At 40.7% G+C, this 19389-nt stretch overlaps 1 protein-coding gene across 1 annotated transcript in view; it reads right to left on the reverse strand.

The window, feature by feature from the left end:
* Positions 1-12390: 12390 nt before the first annotated feature.
* LOC139449711 (leucine--tRNA ligase, cytoplasmic-like) overlaps positions 12391-19389 on the reverse strand; it is a 49157-nt gene continuing 42158 nt past the window's right edge. The window contains exons 26-30 of the mRNA XM_071231223.1: positions 19054-19161; positions 18440-18544; positions 16905-17000; positions 16253-16388; positions 12391-13756 (exon numbers count right to left, since the gene is read on the reverse strand). Of these exons, the coding sequence (XP_071087324.1) occupies positions 13545-13756; positions 16253-16388; positions 16905-17000; positions 18440-18544; positions 19054-19161 (657 nt within the window). The 3' untranslated portion in view covers positions 12391-13544. The remainder of the gene's footprint in view (positions 13757-16252; positions 16389-16904; positions 17001-18439; positions 18545-19053; positions 19162-19389) is intronic.

Raw genomic sequence — 19389 nt, forward strand, 5'->3', positions numbered from 1 at the left:
TGATTGATATCGTGCGAATCGATCAACCTAGTCAGCACACCTGACCACCCGATCCCGTTAGTCGCCTCTTATGGCAATCTCCATCATCAACAAAGATGGCTCTATCTTCTTAAACTTCACCTCTGAGTTTTGTCTTCTGTCGTCCGGCTAAGCTACCATCCTATAGGGCAAAACATACGCCCTTGTAATATTGTGCGGATTCCATCTCATGTTGGACTACATGGAAATGAAATTTCAAAATCAGGATTAAAAAATCCAAGTAAAAATATCGTAATTCAGACCATACCAAAAGATTTCGAAGTTATTCCAACAAATTCTTTAACCATAAGATGGCAAAAGCTATGGGATAGTGGACATCCCGTCGACATTTGTGCAATTCTTCCTTCCGTTTAATCCCACAGGAAAGTTCGTCGACGAATGAAACGCGAGGCAGTCATAATAACAAGACTTGGACTGTGGTTTAAACGTTTATCTCAATATTATTGATGAGGAGGTATCTCCTGCGCAATCACTGCAATGAAAACACTCCGGAGAGTGTTAAAATTAAATACTTAGTAATTGACTGCAATCAGACAAGGCTACACTTAAGAAGCGCATTTCTTGAGAAGGAGAACGCATTCTCTCCAGCTACACCTTAATAATTGGGGCCGTAACGTAAGTGTTGGTTACAGATTGTGTCTAAATCTGGCAAATTGCATACAATTTACAAGGCCAGCATGTTCAATTTTAACCTATTTCAACGGCTTCTTCTTCTTATAAGTCTCATCTGATTTTTATGGAATAAGTTTGTTTGTTGTTTTACGCCGTATTCAGCAATATTTGAGCTGTATGACGGGTCTGTAAATAATCAAGTCTGGATAAGACAATCCAGTGATTGATATCATGAGCATCGATCCACGCAATTGGGATTCGATTACATGCATCAACCAAGTCAACGAGCCTGACCACCCGATCCCGTTAGTCTTATGGAATAAGTACTCTCGTCACAAAATATATATAGTCCAGTAAAAATTGCCGATAACCCGGACTTTTAGTATGACAAGCAAATTTTGGCGTGAAATGACCTAGAAGCATCTCATCAAACAACCAAAATCAACCTTGGGAAAATTAATAGTGTTTTCTTCCGGTTTTAAATTATCAATTGATTCATGGCGCAGATTGTTTATTCATATCTACATGAATTGTACATCTAATGATTGTGGGTTCGAATCCCGGTTCGCCCGGATTATGTTTCTAGGTTTGTCAGCACCATACCCGTGCTCGTGGGTTTCACCGAAGTGGTAAACGTCGGAGACCTGCATCACTTCGGGCTTTCCTCACACATTAAGCTGACACGCCGCGATATAACTGAATACTGTTAAAAGCGGCGTTAAACCCAAATCACTCACTCACTCACTCAAGTGGTCATTCCACGATGTCACTTAGAAACTTACAGGCAAGCCTGAAAAAGGGGATTAAGTGGCGCATGCTCTCTGTTAGTCAAAGTACACAGGAGTTACAGTGTTACGGTACTAGTGTTACAGCAGTCGCGTGGTGTGCGTCGTAACACACACTAACACTGTGTGCACTGTCTTGCTGGTTGCTGTGAACACGGCCGTCAGTTGTTACAATAATGACTCAGATCTTAATCAGACCCTCAGCGTGCATGTAACTCACGTCATGTCACACTTGCTCTGATAAATATAAACGAAAATAGAAAATAGAAGCAGAAGATACGCACGTGCTCCTTTTCGCAAACATCACTAATTGATACTGATTCATAAACACCTGCTCATGATACAGTCCGCATCGAACACTCGACTCTGATTGATTTTATTTTATTGAAACATATTTTATTCAGATTGAAATGGATTGGGAACAAGTTATCCAACTTAGGACTCCCTCTCCATGGTATTTACAAAGCTTGTACAGTAAATCATATACAAGGAAAACAGAAAAGAAGATGAGTGTAAAGATAACAAGAAATGTACAAAAGAGAGAGACTAGTATATGTACATTAAAGTGTTACCCAAATCTCTTTGTATGACTTATAAACATTTGCACTGCTTTAAAGATGTGTTGATTTTCGATAATGGACAAACATTCATTTCTGTTTAACATCAAACTAAAATCTAATTTAACATTTTTGTTCACGGTGTTCTGTAAAATTTCTTTGGTGGACGTACACTCGACTCTGCATTTAGTAGAGATTTCTTATGATTACGGAACTGTTTTTTGTTGATTTTATTCTACAAGTTCCTGACAGTCTGCGAATCTTAATTCATCTGTACGGCCACCAGTGTTTATTCCATGTGCCTCAGTGAATTTGTGCAATCGCCTGTTCCTGAGGCAATCGCATGGGGTGTTTGTTTGTTGTTTAACGCCGCACTCAGCAATATTCAAGCTGCAGCTGTCTCTAAATAATCGAACATCAATCCACTCAGTGGGGATACGATGACATGCATCGACCAAGTCAAGGAGCCTGACCACCCGATCCCTTTTGTCGCCTCTTAGTGCTGTCCATTGAGATTTCCCTCTACCACTATCAAACGGGTCCTCTGTCTTGCTGTAATTCCACTCCATACCATAACGCTGCCGCCCCCGAACCGATCTTCTTCCATGACACAATGATTGATGTAACGTTCACCTCGACGTCGGTACAGTGGAATCCGTCCATCGCTGTGGCTGAGGTGAAAACGAGACTCGTCAGTGAATAGAACTTGTCACCACTGCATGGCCGTCCAGCGTAGACGCTGTCTGCCCCACTTTGGACGTGCTTGACGGTGGTTTCCTGTCAAAATGGGACGTCTGGCGGGTCTTCTGGCGACAACCCCTGCACATCTGAGGCGACGACGTACGGTTTGTGAAGATAGGCCAGGAATGCTTCCTGCAGTCATTGTTGCTGGCTGGAATCGATTTCGTAGGTGTGTTGTTCGAATCCAATTGTCTTGTCGATTATTGGTTACGCGTGGCCTGCCACTCCGAGGATGGTCTCTGACTGCAATCGTCCGTTGCCAATGTTGCCATAAACACCAAATGGTGTTTCTGTGGACGTTAAATTGTCTTGCAACATCACGTTGACTCGATCCTGCTTCAAGCATACCAATGGCTCGCAGACGGTCATTTTCGGACAGGCGTGGCATTTCGTAATGTTGAATAATTGCGTAATTTTGTTGGTTTTCTGAATGGTTGTTGTCAGCACGATGCTGAACAATGCATATGGAATCCCGTTAACGCACATGTTTTTATACCCATTCTTGGGTAGTGAAATGCAAGGGGCTTGCATGAAAGTCAACTTTTGCATGGAATGCATTATATTCTGTAGCAGTTGCGTTTTTGTGACTTGATTCCACACATGTACTACAATATTGAAAACCAAACTTTACTTGTTTGAAAAATACACTAAAATATTGGTGTCAGGAATTTTTGTTGTTGAGTATACATGTATATACAACAAAAAATGCTTCATTTACCCGGATATCCGGAGTCCGGATGCTGACAGTGAATGTCAGTTACCAACAGTGCAAAGTACACTGTGCTTTGTCCCATTTACCTGACAGCGACTATGTCTGTGTCCTTATCCGGCATCCAACATGAAAGGAGCGTGTATCATGTGATCGCAATGTCAATTCAATCATGCTATAACACATACTGGTTAAAAAAAAGTGTTCATTGTACATCCGGACTTATGTTCGTGTTCAATTTTATTAATTCTTTTCAAAATTTCATGAAATATTGTTAACATTAATTTCAGAGAAATCGTGTATGATCGCAACTCACCGTTATTTACACCCATTCGTCACCACTCGCCCCTTTCCGTAACCTGCAAGCTATTCGGCTTGTCCCGGAATAGCAGAGTTAGTCACGAATGATCTACACCAACCACGAACAAATTACCGCTATTGTGGCCTTGAAACGAACGATAGTTGACGGAGAATGGATACATATATCATAAATGCCATATTTTAACTCGTTAAAAGTCACATTTGTTGTAAACCGACTGTTATACGCCAACATAACGTTTTCGTGACAGAAACAGCAAAAACGCGGGAAATCTCAGCGGTGACTGAGCAAACTGTTCCATATGTAAAAAATATCCGACAATTACAATCAGTTGTACCAAAGTGCAACGCTAATACTTATAGCTTTAAATAGACAATTGTTTAATCTATAAAAATCTCAACCATTTAAAGTCGCCTTTGTTCACAGGTTCTCTTTGTATATAAGAACATTATGTTAAATATTCAAAGGTTGCCTAAGTTAATAAAAATATGTTCTTAAATATTACACCGTCTAAGTGAGTGAGTGTGTGAGTTCGGTTTAACCCCGCTTTTAACAGTATTCCAGTTATATCGCGGCGTGTCAGCTTAATGTGGGAGGATAGCTCGAAGTGATGCAGGTCTCAGACGTTTACCACTTCGATGAAACCCACGAGCACGGGTATGGTTCTGACAAACCTAGAGACATAATTGGGGAGAACCGGGATTCGAACCCACAATCATAGGTTTCTGGCGTGCCCAAGGGACGCAACTCTGCACAGCGAATCGCGGCGCCTTAGACGACTGGGCCACCCGTGCCCCCTACACCGTCTAAGGGTCGTCTACAGCATTGCATATGTATTTATAACAGTTTGCTGCATTAAACATGGTGTGAGTGAGTATGGTGTTACGACGCCTCAAGTAATACTAGTATTCCAGCAATATCACGGCAGTGGACACCAAAAATGGGCTTCGCATACCTTGTATTTTAATCATGTGAGGAATCGAACCCGGGCCTTCGGCGTAACGGGCGAACGCTTTTAGAAGTAGGTTACCCAACCGCCATTTTTATACGGTAATGTGTTAAATTGAACATACTGCAGCCTCAAATGAATACCTGCGTCAGGCTTCCATCAAAGTCGTAAACGTCTACGGCCTGCATCACTCCGGGCTTTCCTCCCACATTAAGCCGACACGCCGTCAAATAACTGAAATACTGTTCACAGCGGGGTCATCCAAATCTCACTCGCTCGCTCGGTTGTTCGATCCTCGGCCGCTTCATACCAAAAGACGTTAAAAGATGGTAATTGTTGTTTCCCTGCCTGGCGCTTGACATTTAGGGGATAAAACAAGAACTGGCGGGTTCGGAGTCAGTATAATATGCCTTAATTGGATGATTTATGTTAAACTGCAGAGTGGTATCTCAGTGGGCTAGCACTATAGAATTTCGGACAAGTACCATCAATTACACACATGCAGGCACGCACGCACACGTGCGTCGCGATGTAAGTGAAATAATTTTGACGTGACACTAAACCCCTTTCCACCTCACATAATATGGCGTACACGTTAATGAAACTACAGGTCCGAATAATACTTGTGGTTAATTCGTTTTTCATAGTCCTGTTTCAGAGAATGCAAAAATACTCAAAGCTTAAATGACATATTAAATTTTTAAATGAATTACCATGACTCACACCCTGAAGGGATACATGTCAAATGATAAATATTGCAACACCTTCCGCCTGCCTCGACTGCCACAAGAACGTGACACTAATGACAGCACGACCATGCCATGCCCTGAGCCTAGATAACGCTACGTCTCTGAAAATTTATAATTTAACATTTAAATTGAATAGGAGCCCCAGTGACATAAGCAGTGAAAATCTAGACTTACTTCACTGATAGCTCAACATTACAGTAGAAGGGCTGGGCGGAAGGGAAATTAATATGGTTGAGGGACTCCGAGACAGACTAACCCTTCGGCCAGTATGCGCAGCAATTTTATTACCTCTGGAGTCAGTGTTGTGTTTAGTGGAGCGTCATATTCAAATTGATGACGAGGCTTCTGTTTCAATCGATTTATTTCATGCCAATAACAGATGACTAACTTCGGTTAAAGGGCGACTGACACAGACTCGCGTTCAGGTGATTGAAGAGTGTGGGGTTTCCACGTTCGGCAGGGATGAGTCGCTATGTTTATATCATATATTATTCATTTCCTGCTCAGTATGAATAATATTTATAAGAGAGGGTAATGTTTTCGTGGGTCAAGCAGGTATAACATCAGACTGATGTTAATCAATTATTTGTTGATATTATGATGGGTCAGTCCCCGTAGGAATTCAGGTGCAAAATGTCGTGCGTGAGTAGGTCTTACAGCCGCTGTCAATCCCATTAAAAGCAGATCTTAGTGCTCGCTACACATAGTACACATTTTGTTTAGCGGTAGCGAGAGCGAGATGGGGTGGGGTAAAATTGGGTTTAACGTCGCGTTCAAGATTATTGCAGTTATATAGTGACTGAGTTTGAGTGAGTATGGTTTTACGCCGCTTTTAGTAATATTCTGGCAATATCACGACAGGGACACCAGAAATGGGCTTCACATATTGTACCCATGTCGGGAATCGAACCCGGGGAAACCGCTTTAACCACTAGGGTACCCGACCACCCTACTTATATAGGGACGTGCATGCACGTGTGTGTTCATGTGAGTGGCTGCTTGTACTAGTCCGCTCGTTTTATAGTGCTAGACCACTGAGATACCATGCCGCAGTTTAACATGAATACCCCACTCAGACACAGTATATATACTGAGTTCGAGCGAGAACTGGGATCCGATAATAATGGGACTGTGTAAATCAGTATTTCAAGACGTATTATATCAGTGTATGACGCAGCCTAGAGGCTTACCAAACTGAAAGACCTGGAGAGTGAGGGTACTGTGACACGCAAAGAGTGTTAATCAGGCGAATTGGGGATTCGAACTTACGGGACTGACAAAGGGACGCAACTCTGTATAGCGAATGACGACACTTCCGCTACTGGGCGTCTCGTGTCGGCTGGAATGGCAACGGCATCTATTGTTTGCCGCTTCTCATGTAAAAGCATCGGCAGCAGATCGTCGCGATCCTGTTGAACACGTACAACCCGCTACGCTCATTTGTGGTGAAGAGAAACGAAGGTGTTTGCCCGAACGCGTGTTCTATTATATACGACTATCGATCTCTAGATACAGGATGCAAACTAGACAAAAACATCACGGAAAATACAGCATTGAACAGGAAAATAAAACTGAAATGTTATTTTCCATAAATATAGTTAATGTGGTCAAGGTCACAGGAAACTTCGTGATGTATGCAGTCAACTTGGGGTTTGAGTAATTCCGACTACCTAACTGTGGTACACCTGGACTACCTAACTGTGGTATATGTGGGATTGACTAACCATAACAGTAAACATACAGCGACAACATATCTGTACTTTTGTTTGTTGTTTTACACCGCAGTCGGCAATATATAGGGGTATGTAAATAACCAAATATGTGTGCGTAAGTGGTGAGGTGAATTTGAGTTTTACGTCGCGTCCAAGATTATTGCATTTATATTGCGACGTGCACGCACGCGTGTGTGTGTGTGTGTGTGTTTGTGTGTGTGTGGCTGCTTGTACTCCGAACTAATGCCGATTTTATAGTGCTAGACTACTGAGACACCATGCCTCGCCACAGTTTAACATGAATACCCCACTCAGACTCTTGTTTTAGCCCCTTAATGCCGAGCAACAGGCAGGGTAACAAAAAGTACCATCTTTTAACATCTTCTGGTATGACAAGGACGGGGATTAAAACCCGGACCCACTAACTACATGTATTACTAATATATATACAGGGAGTGATCTGACAGGGTACCGTTTTAGATATACATGGTGACCTGCAAGTGGTTTCACCACGATCACCTTTATCGTGCGGAGCGAATAACTGGGCTATGTCACGGTCCAATGTACATAGCGAAAATCTAACTGTAGTATAACATTGGTTGGTATGTTTGAATACAAACACAATCAGGTTTAATATATACAGGCATTATATATATCAGTGTTGCTTGGGAGCGACAATGTGATTAGTCCGTGCAGCATGCGCCCCACGTTGAGGGTACGATGACACACAATCTTCCAAGTAACCAACTCCGGTAACGAGATCCTTCCAATCACCTCTTTCGACAGGTACAGGCAGGCGAGGGGCGTTTCTAAGACAAGGAGTGGTGTCTTGTTTTCAGCGACAATGTAATAGATATACATGCAGCACACGTCGGTTTTAGTTTTTATCACATTGATTATGTAATTAATATGGACAACTACGCAAGTCGAAAAGTGTTGTATTTCGGGAGGGCCATCTTGTTTGAAACTTTCGAAAAAATGGCACATTGTGTTAGAAGATTAGTAATGATGTACGGGCAGATCCTCAAGTTAATTCAAAAGGAGCCGTTTGCAAGTCTAGCCATAACGACTCCTTTTTATGGAGCGAGTGTCAACAGAGCTACACTTACGAAAGACTCTTTTACGTCAGTTTGATACAGATATTCGTTACCAAATTCATAAGATAAATAATGACAAGAAGTATTTTGTGACTCCAACTACAATCGGATCCATCCAGATGGGGTTGTGGGAGGTCCAGGGGGTCCACATGTAGACAATCTCGCCCCAGCCCTTAAAAATGCGCTGGATCCCCCGTTGTCAGCTCTATTTGATTAAGCCAGAGGAGTATAGGGCGGTCGGGTAGCCTAGTGGTTAAAGCGTTCGCTCGTCACGCCGAAGACCCGGGTACAATGTGTGAAGCCCATTTCTTGTGACCCCCGCCGTGATATTGCTGGAATATTGCTAAAAGCGGCGTAAAACCATACTCACTCACTCACTCACTCAGAGGAGTATACTCTATAGAACATAGGCAGAGTGAGAAAAGCGAGTTTCAGGCTCCTCAGCTTTAGGCCTGGGTCGATGATCCAGATATGCAACATCTGTGGTTATCAATCACTGCAATTCAAGGCAGTTTCTGTATCACACTGTTGAAGTTATGGATTGTTTAGTAGCTCATTCTGTGTTTCATGACGGGTTTTTTCACCATTAGCCAGATGTTTGCCTAAGGGACTGGCCAAGGCCCATTCCTACAAAGCAGCGTGATGCAAGTCACATTTTTCAGACTGATTTCCCTTCCTAATACATGTTAACAATCATAAATGTTTAAAACATAAATGGAAGTGGTACCAAGTTTGGCATTTATGTGATGTCAAAATTCCATAACAGCTTGAGAATAGACCAAGACCCGTGGACTTACATACTTTTTAAAATCAGAAAATGTTTCAAAGAATACTTGTTAATGAAAAAAGAACATTCTTTGCGAATGAAAACCGTATTTATATCAGTGAATTAAATATACTCCATCAGACTAAAATAAAATACAAACAATAATTTCAATGAATGTTGGCTTTTTTAAAGTATGTATTTGGGGCTTTAACTCAGAGTGGTGACATATATCCCTTTCAGTTCTAACCATTGTAGGGGGCCCAGTCATCTAAGGCGCCGTGATTCTCTGTGCAGAGTTGCGTTCCTTGGGCACGCCAGAAACCTATGATTGTGGGTTCGAATCCCGGTTCACCCAGATTATGTTTCTAGGTTTGTCAGCACCATACCCGTGCTCGTTACACCGAAGTGGTAAACGTCTGAGACCCGCATCACTTCTGGCTTTCCACCCACATTAAGGTGACACGCCGCGATATAACTGGATTACTGTTAAAAGCAGCGTTAAACCCAACTCACTCTAACCATTGTAATTAGGTGACACAATTATACAGAGCGAACTGGCCTTCTTTATCAGATTCATTTGGAATGTCATAAACAAACGTTTATCTATGCTGCAGCATGATTTCTAAAATGATGGCAAAGACATCAGTTCGCTACAACCTGACATTCCAGTTGTGTGATGGTAGCCTGTGACTAAGTGTACCCTCAGTCCTTCATCATTGATGAAGCATTCACCCTCGCGTAACCAAATTGAGGATGCAAAATAACACAACAGTCGACTTATTATTCATGAAGAATAGAAGAAAAGGTCTTGTTCAGTTTGCCCTATCATTACACGAAAAAGCTGATTCAACCAATGTGTTGTGTAGTAGTTAATATTATTCCTTGAACCAGTTAAACACATGGTTCAGCCTACTTTACCTCCTGAATTATAGCAATGCTTCATTGCACAGGTAGGTCACCGGGTACAGACAGGTCCAGCAGTATGCTTGTGAATAGAATGCCGTCAGATTTCAGTGTTATTGTTTGTTTGTTTGTTGTTTAACGCCGCACTCAGCAATATTCCAGCTATATGACGGCAGATTTCAGTGTGTGAGCGAGTGAGTTGGGTTTAATGCCGCTTTTAACAGTATTCCAGTTATATCACGGCGTGTCAGCTTAAAGTGGGAGGAAAGCCCGAAGTGTTGTAGGTCTCAGACGTTTACCACTTCGGTGAAACCCACAAGCACGGTATGGTGCTGACAAACCTAGAAACATAATCCGGGCGAACCGGAATTCAAACCCAAAATAATAGGTTTCTGGCGTGCCCAAGGTATGCAGCTCTGCACAGTAATTGCAGCACCTTAGACAACTGGGCCACCCGTGCCCCTTGTTAGATCTTAAATCATCAATATAGTAAACTAACATTAATAAAATTAATAAACTAAACCTAAATACTTATTTCCTTTAATACTTGTGTTAACTTCAGCACTTGCACAAATGTACTAATTCATAGGTAGCTAGTTTCTGACAACAGCTTGGGTCGTTCAGCCATTTCTTCTTTAGGTTCATGGCTATTGTCACAGGGTCGGTCACTGGCTTGGCCACTGATTAGGTGTTTATTGTTCTCTAGTTTTTTGGCATGATCTCTGCAATTATGTGGGGAACCTGGTGACAACTTCTACTGGTCGGTCAGCACATGTTCTCAGCACATTCTCTTCACTGTATCATATAGGGTAAGTTCACTTAATTATTACTTTATTTATCTGGAAGGTTAGGTTACTTTGTATTTTAAGAATTGCTGTTGTATAGACTAGCTAGCATTGTATTATGATATTGTAACGTATTCTTGATGAATCTCAACTGTGTATTGACTGAGGTATTAGCCAAGTGTACATTTTATAACATGGATATAAATTGATTAGAAGTGACATATGTATTTTGTAGCATTTAAAATGCTTGTATTATGTACATGCTAGTGTAACTGTGGTTATAGTATATGTGTAGTATAATTAATTGTGCAGGGCTATTCACTGTAGTCTATATGAAAGGTTCAGGGCTACATCCCTGAGGTATGATATTTATATTTTATTAATTGTGAATGATTAGCTACATACATGTATAAAGTGAAATTTGTTTCATCTGGAGGGATTTGTTCAAATATATATGCCTGAAGGAACTATGAATTTAAATGTATTATTCTTATCTAGTGCCTTTATACTGTCCATACCCATCATGTTTATATTAAATTATGGGTAAGACTCTCGTCCGTATCCCTCCTTAAAAATATAGATGATAAAAACAATTGAGCGGTAATGCATACATATACAACTTTTGGAGAGGGGATACAAGTGGAAGTCTTTCCTTAATCTCTTTGACCCAACAAGTACCCCCTTATCATTGAGACGACTACAAGTACTGCTGTAACACAGGTACTAACTAGAATGTGTATTTCACCTAGAAACATGTCTCCCCTCCTTTTATACATCGGTTCAGGTTGTTATATAAATGTGTTTGCAAATCCGAAAAACAAAAATAGCAAAAAAATGCTAGTACAGATTCTGATTAATGCAAATATGACAACATAATGAAAACTCTGAAGGCAATAATTCTTGGCAAGGATTTAAGAATGGAAAAAATTCAAAATGCTGCTCCAACTACTACTGCTCTAGTATTCAGGTACGTAGTGATACTAGCCAGGTAATGGTTCAACAAGTTGAGGGGTGTCTCTAATGTAAAAGAAAAGAAATTCAAAGATTCAGGAAGTCAGTTTAATCACAGACACCACACCAACATAATTACATATTCCAACATCCCTGCAATCCTCAGTTTCCACATAATCTTCCTGTCCACATGAAAACATATGTATGTACTCATTCTCTCACTGTAGAGATATCCTGTCGGTATTATTCCAGTGACCTCAACAAACATAAGAAGAATATTATAAGGGTAACACTATTTTTCAGGGCATTATCATTTACAGAAGCCCAAGGTGTTCCATTAACTGCCTGACGAACTGCAGTTGAAAAGACTGGCTTCTGCAAATGAAAATGACCTGAAAATAGCGTTACTGTTATTGTAGCAAAAATGGATAGAATTTGTTATCAAATAAATAGAAACAACAATATCGGTTTTGAAACATTTACTGCAATCAACACCAATGTCACTGACCCCAAATATGGAAACGTCATAAAAAAACAAACAGATGACGTCACTTTTGAACATGACGTCACCTTTCCCTATGGCTTCACCTAACTATGGGCTTGATAATGGCCTGTCGTCAAGCAATATGAGGGCACAATCAAGTTACAGTGGCCCACTCATTTCTGATAACATGCGGGTGGTTTAATGATAATTATATCCATCTTAGCTGTAGTGTCCAGGGTTCTATGACAAAAACCAACATCCTATTTAATATTTCCCGAAATCATTCACATCCTGATATAAACTTTCAATAGAAAATCAGAAAAGAAAAAGATCATAATCATTGCTTGAAAACTTTTGTTTTTGCAGTTTTTCAATCCTGGACAACATTTCACACAATGTCAGGTAGTCGGAAAAGGCACGGGGGATAAGGATTGACACCCTTTGGCAGCCAAATGCCCTTGAGATCAGTGTTCAAAATAAATGCCTGCCCGTGGGCGAGCCATGGTAGATCTCAGGTCAGTATTTTACATTTCATATGGGTCGGCAATAATGGTCTGCAGTAAATCTACATAGGGGACACCAGAAATGGGCTTCACACATTGTACCCATGTCGGGAATCGAACCCGGGTCTTCGGCGTGACGAACGAACGCTTTAACCACCAGGCTACTTGACCGCCCCACTTTGTGTTAGTAATATATGACAAAACAAATAATAAGAAATAATAATTTTCATTTTTATTCTTTAAATTCAAAATATTTGTATTGTTTACTTCAAGCATCAAGTATGATAATGCAGGTTCAGAAAACGGATGGTCCTGACAGTGACAGCCATCTGACAATTCTTTTATTCTTTTAACTCCTCTATTATCTGATGCAGATTCATTAAAACATTTGGGCCCTTTCCCGCATCTTCCATGGAAACTCTGTAAATGATAAATCAGCTTTATATTGGTGCTATGTGAACATTCAGGCAAATTCTACAAAAGGAGGTATAAGTACAGACAATAGAATCAAGATCAGCTTCCATCAATACTGCAATATCACAAAGGGGACATGAGAAATGAGTATCACACACTACCCATATGAGGAATCAAACCCAGGCCTTCCATGTGACTTGGCACTGTAACCATTGGGCTACCCTACTGCCTCCTGGTGACCACAGAAGAAACTTCTTGAAACAGTGATCGAAAAATACTGTCTCTATAAATATCTCAGCAACTTCTCCCCCGGAATAATAAATGGTGGTTCCATTATGATAACAGGCTGTGCACTAAGACCAACAATACATTTTAGAAAAATAAATAATTGCATGATGTCAAGAAGTGATACTGAGACACTGGCCATCTCATCCTGTGATCGGTGACCTCCTCTTCAATCCTGTTCCAGTTAGTTGGATTTGAGCATATACACCAGGCGCTGTCCTATGTTGTGTGTTTTGCCTCCCTCGGCCATAGTCACTTCATTCTTCTCCACACTGATGCTGAACACAGAGGAGTTGCCAACAGCAACAAGTCCTTTCTTGAGATTGTTCATGTCTGGGAGCTGTCTGGGCCCCACCACTGGGTCCTCGTACCTCAGCATCACCACAGAAGACAGGTCTGAAACAGTGCGAGAGGGATCAGTGTTGCTGCACATCAACAGTGCCACCAACACCTTCACTGAAGGTGAGGTGAGGTGAAATTGGGTTTAACGTAGCATCCAAGATTATTGCGCTTATATAGCGACGTGCATGTACGTGTGTGTGCATGGCTGCTTGTACTAGTCCGGACTGATGCCGATTTATAGGGCTAGCACACTGAGCTATCATGCCACAGTTTAACATGGATACCCCACTCAGACACAGTATACTGACTCCGAGCCAACCAGTCCTTGTTTTAGCACTTTTAATACCGAGCACCGCTCTCCGGGCGGACACTCTACCATTAGACCATGGAGGCGGTCACTTTCACTGAAACTATGTGTGTGGGTGAGCATCACTACTGGAAACACAGGTCTCAATTTAGCAATATAAATCATGCACCAATACAACCCAAAGGTGGATCAAGCATTTTTAAAAGGGAGGGGTCCAAAATATAAAAATCCTCTCAGATAATTTTACTGCCTACAACATCCTACACTTTGTTTTCAAAAGCGGGGTGTCCTGACCCCCTGGACCCCCTCTGGATCAACCTATTCAACCTATTATTGAAAAGTGCATACCAAATACTTATCATGCATGACAAAAAAATTCAAATGCTTTTCCACACAACTACAATCTTTGAACACACTCAGTACTAAAAGTGCTCAGGGAAATGAAAAAACCTGTTTTTTCAATCTCAGATTTTAAATAAATGCAGTTAATATACAAAATATATAAATATTCAAACAACTCAATTAGTACTAATTGGGCATTGGCACAAATACAGCGTATCAAAGGTTTTTATGTCTTTTTACAAGTAAAAGTGTGTAAAAATATGAACAAAACGGACTGTGCTTGAAACCCACGTGCATGTGATTTGTGAGTGGTTAGTGATTTGTGAGTGGCATCGTGGGATAGTGAATCATCGTCAAAATATCAGAACGTAAAAGTAACATATTCCCTTCTCAAACAACAACTTATTTTTATTGTTGTTTTGATAACTTTTTTTTCCAGGCTAATTTGCATAATGCCTATAGCCTGTTTCTGCCATGTCAATTTGGACTTAGTTTTATTTTTGAATGTTGAAAGTGCCTACAAATTACCTCCTGTAAAGTACATTTTGTATTGAGCACTGAGATAAAACTAGCAAATCCAAACTAGTACTTTTCCAGTTGTTTTGTTATTTCGTATATACATCTACGTAATGCTTTGTGTTGATTATTAAATCCAGCAAAACAGGGTTTTTTTCATTTCCATGAGTACTTTAATCACAATGTTATGTGTAGTTTGTCAGGTTTTGTTGGGCACTACATCATCAAAGTGTGGGTACTTAAAGATTAGTCGCACATGTTCCTATTATGTTTTACAGCTTTGTCATTAATCATGAAACAGTCATCAGAGATTTGAGATTTATTTATTTAGACTAGTTTATGCATCTGAGACCAGGATGCAACCTGGTTTTGTCTGGTGCAAGTGGGTTTTCATGTCAACATGCACCTGGTGCAATAAAAATCAAGTTCCTTGGAAATCTTTGATGCAGGAACAAATTTCTAAGTTGGATGGTTTGGGGTCTGAACAAATTCCTTTATCTGGCAGCACCAGTCCAGTCTTTTGGTCGACTTTCATGAACCAATTCTAGCACTATGACTATCGAAACGCCCACATATGACATCAACTTACTGTTTATTTGTTGTTTAACTTGCATAGCAATGTTCCAGCTATATAATAACATGATGTGGATAATCGAGTCTGGACTAGACAATCCAGAGATTGACATCATGAGCATCGACCTACACAATTCATCGAGTCTGACCACCCAATCCCCATAGACGCCTCTTACGCCAAGCATGGGTTGCTGAAGACGAATTCTAACCTGTGTCTTTGTGCAAGTGGAATGGGAATAAAAGTAAACCATATCCAGCTGAGAGTTAGACCTTTCTGCTGATCACACATTCCCAAACAATCCAAACATTGTGCCCACATCAGCCCCACGTGTCTACTCATGGCTATTTGACTGGGACACCTTTCTGACCACAGATCATCTTCCTAAGGCAAGGGAGTTAACTGACTATAAAAGTCCAGTATTATGGAGTTACAATTTGCATTCTTTGCATAGTCCAATCAAAATCGTTCATCGAAATCGTAATTCGTTTTCGTAAATTTCGCGATGTAAGACCCGTTTTATCACAACATAGACCTTGATTATCGATTAGATCGCAACTGTTTTGTTTCAAGCAAATGCAAGTGATACGAAAGGTGGAATCTGATTGGTCTAAAGAAGAGGCTCAGAAGGGACATAACTCGTAATAGCTACTGGTGGCGCTACGATAGAGCCCAGTTCGGCAAGGGTGGAAACTGGATTTTTAAAGTCAGTTAACTCTCTTGCCTTGGGAAGATGCCCACAAATTCACCAGTACCACATCTTGTATGTCCGCTAATGTTACTACTTAAAGATATCTCTAAGGTCCTTACTCACCTTTGATCTTTGACCTCTCCATCTTGTTGAGGCGGTTGAGAATTTGCTGAGATGTATCCCCCTGGAACACTGGCACAGAAGTCTCGAACAGGCCACTATAGGGCTCAGGATTTAGCAACTTTAAAGGGACATTTGGCTGAAAAATGACAAACATTAATTTTGATAAAACTGGGTTTTTTTACAATATAAATTCAGCAATCAGCAACAAGGAAGCAGTTCTCTAATTTGAACATCCTAGTCAGCAATATTTCAGCAATGTGTCAAGTCACAGCATGGCCACCCAATCCCCATTGGCTGGCTCCTTCCACAAGTTGGGTTACACACCGCTTTGAACAGTATTCCAATCATATCACGACATGTCAGCTTACTGTGGGAGGAAAGCCCGAAGTGATGCAGGTCTCAGACATTTACCACTTCAGTGAAACCCACGAGCACGGGTATGGTGCTGACAAACGAAAACATCATCTGGTTGAATCAGTATTTCGAACAAATGATCATAGATTACTGGCGTGTCCAAGGGATGCAACTCTGCATAGTGAATTGCAGCGTTATAGACACCTGTGCCCCTACATGAGGACCTATTCCAACCTTGAACCCCTGCTGTGGCTTCAATGATGGGACAAATCACAAGACAGGTTTCTGGTACACTTACCTCTGTTCTGTACGTGATGAAAGGCTTTCCTGGGCAGCAGTCTTGTTGAACCTTTTCATTCGCATCCTCAGAAAACCTGATGTCAATCCTCTCCAGCTACAGACAGAGCAGGGAGAGATTCATTAAACTCAATAGGACTTACACCATGTCTTGAATATCAAGAGAATTGGCTATGAGGTATTACAGATTAATGCGACAAATGAATTAATTTTGGAAGTCCCAAGTCAAGGGGACCCTGTCTTTGAGCCTGAACCAGACAATCCAGTGATTGACATCATGAGCATCGATCCATGCAATTGGTATACAATGACAAAGTCAGCGAGCCTGTCCACCCGGTTGCTAAAGACGTATTCTACAACGGATCTTCACGGGTCCCATAAATATGTATGACTGTATCAAGTAACTTCAATATATTCGTCTACAAGCCAGATAATATATTTTGAATATATTTTTAGTGTATTTTAGTCTTAGCTTGGGGCCTAGTATGAAGTGATCATACTAAATAGGGCTCGATTTAAGGAACTTGATTCATCATTCACCAGATGCATGTTGACATAAAAACCTAGTTGCACAAGACAAAATTAGGTTGCACCCTGGTTCCTTAAATTTATCAAATTGAAACAGATGCGTAAACTGGTCTAAATAAAAAACTACTCAGATAGCTGATGACTTGTATGATTTTAATATATCAATGACATATTGTTGTAAAACATAATAGGAATATGTGTACATTGTCTTGAAGTACCCACAGTTTGAAGATGTCAAGCCCAAGAAAGCATGAAAAATTACACATAACACAGGATTAGTGATGTAGTATGTATGGTACATAAAGCTTATATGAATTGAGTGAGTTTTAAGTTCCTTGTTCTGTGGAAAAGTAAGGGCTAGTCAGACATAAATTTGAATTTTCTTAACATTCACTCATGTCTACATGAAAATAAGGTTGCACTTTTCTATGATAGGTTGCAGTGGTGCATGTTATAGCTAAATCGAGCCCTCATAGACCCAAACATCTTTTTACTAGACTCGAGCTACGGACTAGAGGCTAAAGTCGCAGACTGCTTCTGTGTTCATGACATCCTGAGTCCTTTTTCAGGCATACCCATCCTCATCTCCAGGCCTTGCGTTTCGGTCAACCTACACTGGATCCATTCCCGTGGCTCATGCTAATGTGCATGTCAAATGTGTATACCATATTCGACGTAATAAGCACCCAGGGAACTCTCAGAATTAGAAACATGGGGCTCTTATTAGAATATATTTTAGTGAGCAAAAAGTTTTTTGCGAACAGCCTGAAATGAAACAAAAGAAAAGTCTGTGCCTATTATACACGACAGACATATTTTCCAGAATTTAATTGCCCATAATTAAGGGTGCATATTACACACAAATAAATTTGTCTTGTTTACATTGATCAATTGGAATGAGTGCTAATTGGGATTGTTCATGAGCCAATATATTAACTGTGAGTAGTATCTCCGTGAGTGCTTATGAGAGCGGGGCGCTTATTACGTCGAGTACGTAATATCACTCACCTCCAGTGTATATGTTAAGTACTTCAGACTTGTCTTCAGTATTTCTGTCTCATCATAGTCCATGGTCAGGGCCAGAGCTTTCATCCCTTGTTTGGCAAAATTTTCCTATCAACAGATCCAGAAATAATAATCTCATGAAAACCAAATGATATTGTTTCTATCAATGCTGAATATACTGAACAAAGCAAGCAAAACTAACATCATTATTATTTTAAAATTGGATCATGTTATCAATGCCATAAACCATTAAGATCAACTTGGTCTCATGGTCAGTATGATATACCATGTCAAGGTGTCTATACATCAGTATGATATACCATGTCAGGGTGGCTATACATCAGTATGATATACCATGTCAAGGTGGCTATACATCAGTATGATATACCATGTCAGGGTGGCTATACATCAGTATGATATACCATGTCAAGGTGCCTATACATCAGCATGATATACCATGTCAGGGTGGCTATACATCAGTATGATATACCATGTCAGGGTGTCTTCACATCAAAATGGGATACTATGGTGTCTGTATCAATCTGATTTTGTGATGGTGTCAATGTTCAAGCTATATCAAGTAAGGTTACCTGTAAATAAATACCATGTCAGCTTACCTTCACTAGTTGCACAAAAGGCATGAGTTTTTTCATGTATTTCTGCAGCTCTGGCTTGTCCTTAAGTTCGGTGGCGATCACCTTGTTTTCAGGCAGACCTGTCTCCGGCTGAAAGAATACCATCTTGGTGTGAGCACACATCAACTGATACAACTGATCATGCAAGGTTGGTTGGTTTGTTGTTTAACGCCGCACTCAGCAATATTCCAGCTATATGATGACGGTCTGTAAATAATCGAGTCTGGACCAGACAATCCAGTGATTGATATCATGAGCATCGATCCACACAATTGGGATCGATGATATGCATCAACCAAGTCAGCGAGCCTGACCACC

Source organism: Haliotis cracherodii, unplaced genomic scaffold (genome assembly GCF_022045235.1).
Source record: "Haliotis cracherodii isolate W230 unplaced genomic scaffold, xgHalCrac1.p SCAF_8, whole genome shotgun sequence".
In the NCBI taxonomy this organism is placed as follows: Eukaryota; Metazoa; Mollusca; class Gastropoda; order Lepetellida; family Haliotidae; genus Haliotis; species Haliotis cracherodii.